Raw genomic sequence first — 5991 nt, forward strand, 5'->3', positions numbered from 1 at the left:
AAGCGTTAAGAGCTGGAGTTTGGAGGAGTTTGGTAATGAATGCACCTTGCTCCGCAGCCCCCTCCTGCAAACCTGTAACCGGAGCCAGCTCCTGCCTGCCTCGCAGCTCCTCTGGAGGTGCCGGTGCTCCGTGGTTGGGGGGTTTTTTTAGCTGCATTTCAATGGGGCCTTTGACACTTACTTCATGGTTTGCAGGGGGCACTTTGGAATCGTCTGCGCGGAAGCAGGAGCCAGCTTCGATCCGCACGTCATCCTGCCAGGCCGAGGGCAGGGAGTGGGGCTGATGGAAGCCAGCCGGGTTTTTAAAGGCTGCGCCTTCCCTGACCCCATGCACACATCTCTACACAGGTCTCTGCAGAGGGACCTTTGCTTGTGCCTGCCTGCACTGCACATGGCGTTGCAATGTTCTTCAGGGGAGACATCTCCTCTCTGGACTGTCCATGAGCCAACCAGCCTGCTGGAGACTTATTTGTTTTTATCAGCTAATATTCTGACACCCAAGGGAGTCCAAGCAGTATCCCAGCCCCTTCCAGAGACTGACCAGCCTAGCCAGTTTTCCAAGCTAACAGTGCTGGAGACCCTGCAGCCGTCACCAGCTCTCCAGGGCAGAGTGGCAAAAGGGTGGCATCAAGCTTCTTGCAGGGGCCATTCAACTAACCTGCCGGAGGTCCCCTCTCCTGCCTGTCACGGATCCTCCTACATAGCTGGGTTCCCAGACCCATAATCACCTTCTTGACTGCCAGGGGTACCACCTTGTCTTTGTCTTCACAGCAGATATTTCCATTGCTTCTGCCACTGAGGAAGTTGCTGGGTCCCAAGGCAACAGGCCGGTGTGATCTGTTGCACGGACCCACTCAGCACTAATCCACAGGTCTGGCTAGACAACCTGTCCCACATCTCTGGAACTGTCCTTGGGGAGATGCTCCGAGATGCCTGCAAATATGCTTCCAGCCGGAAGGGAGAAAGGAGAGGAGAAGAGACTCCCTTTAAAGCTCCAATTTGCTCTGCAAACATTGGGGTGTTCAGGAAGACAGGCATGCTGTGTCCAAAGCCAGAGGGGACAGGTGAAGGAAAGGCCTGGTGGGTCAACAGAGCCCCAGGGACACACACGCACCCCATCAGCGCCTTCCTTTGCATGAGGCGGATGCAGAAAGCAGTAGCACAGCCGCGCAAGGAGGCGACAACCGGGCTGGCAGTGCAGCAGGGACGCACCCTCTCAGGCAGATTCCACTCCTGTCGGAGAGATCTGCAGCCTTCTGTTAGCAATTAGCTCAGCAGTCAGCTGGTGATTGATTGCAACACTCCTGCTCTGCTCTTCCCTGGGGAACTGTCAGAGGCGGCTTATCTTCTACAAAGAGCAATTATATCACATTCCAAAAAACCCCAAACTGCCTTATCTTGGAGATGGTGCAACCTGTCCAGCTAGGTCTTGCACTGCCCCCCACCTTGCCTGCTCAGGCCCCCAGGTGGTGTGGATTGCTGGGACTGCCATAATGGGCAGGGCAGGGCTCAATGAGGTGTGTGTGTGTGCACGCGCGCGCAGCACCTGGCACAGGGGGCCACGCTCTGCAATACAAACAACAGTTTAAAGGGAGAAAAGGCATTAATCTTCCCCATGAGGGAGGGAAGGATTACTAGGCTGGGAACTGAGGCATGGAGCATCTAAGTGACACACCCCAAGGCAGGCAGGAAGTCTGGGGCTAAGCAAGGACTCAAACCCGGGCCTCCCAAGCTAGCTCCCTCTTGCCTGGTCCCTTCTTCCGCTACAACCCTGACACGTGGGGAAGCTGAGGCAGCAGCAGACCAAAGAGAGCATCTCCTAAGGGGCAGGGCTGCTATGGGCTGGGCAGCCCAAAGGATTCTTGCCTCTAAGGAGGCATGAAGGGGCTTCAGACACAAATAACTGGTGTGCTTTGCAGAGGGGGAAGAGAATCGAGAAGATAAGGGCTCACAGGCCACATTCATCACCCCCTGTGAGCCAGGGTTTGCAGCGGACATGCAGCTCAGACTTGACCCAAGCTCTGTCCTCGGCTGCAGGCGTCTCCCCCTTAGACTGAGTGGTGACCTTGCTGTACCGGGGGCTCTGTCACTCGGAGGTGCCTGTGGAGGCTTCAGACCTTCCCCATTACTGATGAGCGCGTGATTCATTCTGGGGGGCCAGCGACCGAGGTGGGCCTGCCTGCTGCTGCCCACCCACGCCCCTGAAGGAGAGCCGCCCTGTCCGAATACAGGCCCATGCCCCACCTCATCCGCACCTTTCCCTCTGGCCAGAGCCCACGGCAGCCCTGCACCCACTGCTTTGGTGGCCTGGCAGCGCGGTGTGGCACATCTCGAACCCTGCCAGTGATCAAGGTGCATGGCAAGCATGCAAATCAGACCTGCTGCTATGGCAACCTGGCCTGCTCCACCATGAAGGCACCGCAGCTCCTTCCTGCTCACGCTGGAAGGTGCTGATAGGGAGCAGCACAGAGAATGTCAATGCACACGAGCCCGAGGAGGAGGAAGGAGGCTGGCCAGAGAAGCAAGCAGGGCCGAGAGGCCGTTGCGTCTCCTCCTCAACGCAACGAGCGCTATAGAGGCCACATGGTACTTTGTTAAAGGGTCAGGGATGCCAGAAAAGGAAGGAGGCTGGCCAGAGAAGCAAGCAGGGCCGAGAGGCTTTCTGGCTGCATGCTCCCGTCTCCTCCTCAACGCAACGAGCGCTATAGAGGCCACATGGTCCTTTGTTAAAGGGTCAGGGATGCTAGAAAAAAAATGCCCCCTTTCCCATCCTGCTTTTCTGTTGGGCAGTTTTGCAACTCAAGAACAGGCTGCCCTGTTCTCCCCGTTATATCTCATCGTGTGCCTGAGATTGATGCCCCATGGTTCCCACGACCTCCCTGGGGCTGCCCTTCCCCGGGAATATCACAAGCAGCTGCACGATCAAGAGATGGTACCACGGCTGTGACTGCCACCCCCAGTGGAAGCAGCCCCCTGCCCTCGCCCTGGGCATTGGCTAGAAGAGAGGAGCTGTAAGCACATACGCACCATGTCCGTCACAGAGCCTCTCATGAGTCTGATGCACAGAGGGCTCGGCTGGGGGCAGGTGAAAGCAGAGGGCTGGCGGGTTCGGGCGGTGGCTGGCTGGAGAGGAGGGAGCCGCTTTTTGCTGGGAGCAGGGAAACAGCAACAGCTTGACCTGCCCTGGCTCCCAGCAAGAAGAGCAGCTGGCTGAGCAGAGCTGGCGTGCTCCTGTCTCCAGCTGATGGACTCCGGGGCTGCGGCTGTCACCGGCAAATGAGTGCCAGGCAGGGAAGAGGCGCATTTCACTTGCCTTGAAAAGGGCCTGTCTGCCCTACCCAAGAAGGGAAGATTTGACTGCTGGCTTTGTCCGAGTGAGCGGCGCCAGTCATGGGTCAGAGCAAGCATTGAGTCCTTTGGGCCCTTACTTGACAGGCTTTATAGTGTGCGGCAGAGTTCAAGCCTTTGCAGAGTGCTCCCAACAGCTGCCAGCCCCCAGCTGAGGGCAGGAGGAAGTGCTCTGATTGGCATCTGCTTATTCTGTGACTGCACCAAAATAAGCATCTCCCTTTGGAGATCAGCGGGAAGATGGAACAAATACTGGCAAAAAAAACCCTGCAAGGCACCATAGGGCAGGCAGTGTGATGCTCACGTACAACACCGAGTGCAGCAGGTCCTGAGCTCAGCTGAGGCCTCTGATGCTGCAACAAACAGCAGTCACAAAAAGCCCGGTGCTCCAGAGATGCCTGTGACAAGCACAGCCCTAAAGTGATCATTCTCTTACCTTTACTTCCACTGCACAGCCTGATGTGGCAGGGCCCACCCCAGAAAGTACTCTCAACTAATAATATCCTGGGATATTTATTTGGGTCTGGTCCAGCACCTCTCACCAACTTCACAGGACTTTAGAGTGGGCCAAAAAAAGTGCATATGCCCAATGGAGAAAATAGCAAGACAGAACAGCTCTCAATCACCTAACAAGGTCTATGCAAGCAGAAAGGTGGCCAGGGCAGGGAAGAAGAGGGAAGCAAGACAAGTTATGTGGAAGACTCCAGCACTGATGCATCAGTGAGGCAGACGCAGCTCACAAAATACCTTGCCAAGAAGCCAAGCAAAACTGCTTCTCTCAGCTGGCCAGGAAGGCAGGGGTGGCAGTGGGATATGCACTTTAGCACAGTTTCCTGTCACTCGAGTCTTTGCATTCGTTTTTGGAAACCCTCAGTTAATCTTATACCCTGTGCTGAAACCTGTCTTGCTGGAGCATGTTCAATTGGGGGGCGGGGGAGGTGCAGAATTGGGGGGCTCTTTTTGAGGATCTTAGACAACTTCTTTCTCCCTAGCATGACAGCCACCCTACAACAGCTGTAAAACCCAGAGCTGGGGGCCACAACCCAGGCACGGTTGTGTTTATGCTATTTCAAACTCTGCAAAACAGCATGGTATTTGAGGAGCATTAATTTCTCTTCTTCCCAACAACTTTACCCCTTCTGGGTCAAAGAACAAAATCTGACTTCATCCAAAAGTGTACAGGGACCTTGCCCTTTCAGGTTCAGTTTTACCCCTCTGGGGAGTTTCACTGCATAGAGCAATGCTGGTTAAGAGCGTTAAAGTCTACTAGTGTGATGTGTACCAACCTGTGCCCAGAAAAGGGCCTGTCAGAAAAGGAGCATCTTCACAGCAGCTCTTATATCTCCCCTCTCAGGACATGGCCAAAGTCCTTTCATAGGCAGAAGTTCAAACAAAATGAGCCTCCACCCCAGGCTGGCCTCCCTTCCCAAGCATGTACAGAGCTTACCTGGAAGCATCTAGGAAGGGTTTGTAGGCAATGGTGACCCACTCTTCCTTGTTGGAGGAGTATCTTGGTTCCCTTAGTGTCTCAGTGGCTGCATCCAAGTCCACCAGGTAATGGCACTTGGAGATGTCAATCTGCAGAGAGAAAGGACACCTTGCTCTTTATGTGCTATGAGGCATCCCTCTCTTCCTGGTCAGGGCCGGTGTGGGATGCAGACCCAATTACTCCCTGTTGCCCCAGAAGTGGCTGCACTGAGCAGCAGATGAAATGCTCCTGAAAAAAACCTGGTCAAGTGTTTTGGATACTTGCAGGTGGAAGGCTCTGTAAGACACTCTTACTGCTACTGCTTCCACAGCAGCTTCTGCAAAGCACCTCTATGACTGGTATCACGGATGACAGCTAATGAAGCTGAACACCTCCCCTCCAGTGCTCTTATTACAGTAACACAGCTTAAGGCAAGCAATGGAGATCAAGGGAGCACGCCCCACAATTGGGAAGAGCTCAGAGGAACACGCAGGCAGAGGAACCTTCCTGGAAGCCAGAGGAATTCTAGTAAGGAAATCCAGGAAGGACCCCGACTCAGCACTTGCTTCTCACCACCCTTTACTGTTTGTACTGCGGTAGAGTCCACAGGACCAGGGCACAGGGATAAGCGGCATTACACTGGTGTAAGGACAGGACAGGCAGCACAAGCCTATGAAACCAGAGTAAATTTGCTGCGTCTGGTGAGGAATTCCTGTGGCAGGATCGGGGGGGTCTCTGCTAGCGTGCCATCATCTTAGATTTTGCCTCGCTGTGTCCATGCTGGGGGGCCTGTTTACTAAATACTGCCTGTTCCCCCATACTGCTGAGTGGCGAGTCTGCCCATGCCCAAAGGCCTGATCAGCAACACTGTGCTAGGTGCTGCACAAATTCAAAGGACAACAAAGACCCTTTCTTGAGAGGCAAACAGTCTGGGCTTGATGTGATACCTAGTGACGGCAAAGGAAAGCTTCCTGCTGCACTTGACAGGCTCTGGAACAGGCTGCAGGGGAGCCCAAGACCCACCCCAGCGCCACACACTAACAATGCATCTTGCACTGAGGCTGCTGCTCTCCATCGCTGCATGCTCTGGTATTCTGCATGCTCTGGTATCCAGCTGTCATGATCAACAGGTGGGGCAGAGCTGTGTTTCACGGGAGCTGAAACCCCACCACAAA

General features: G+C 54.7%; 1 protein-coding gene across 4 annotated transcripts in view; it reads right to left on the reverse strand.

Annotated features, from left to right (window-relative positions):
• The window catches only part of ALG9 (ALG9, alpha-1,2-mannosyltransferase), a 38700-nt gene that overhangs the window by 7924 nt on the left and 24785 nt on the right, over positions 1–5991 (reverse strand). For 3 of the 4 annotated variants that reach the window (XM_025207658.1, XM_025207657.1, XM_025207661.1), the window contains one exon: positions 4796–4926. The exons of the other annotated variant lie outside the window; for it this stretch is intronic. In XM_025207658.1, the coding sequence (XP_025063443.1) occupies positions 4796–4926 (131 nt within the window). The remainder of the gene's footprint in view (positions 1–4795; positions 4927–5991) is intronic. 4 annotated transcript variants of the gene reach the window in all.

This window comes from Alligator sinensis, unplaced genomic scaffold, assembly GCF_000455745.1.
Source record: "Alligator sinensis unplaced genomic scaffold, ASM45574v1 scaffold1241_1, whole genome shotgun sequence".
In the NCBI taxonomy this organism is placed as follows: Eukaryota; Metazoa; Chordata; order Crocodylia; family Alligatoridae; genus Alligator; species Alligator sinensis.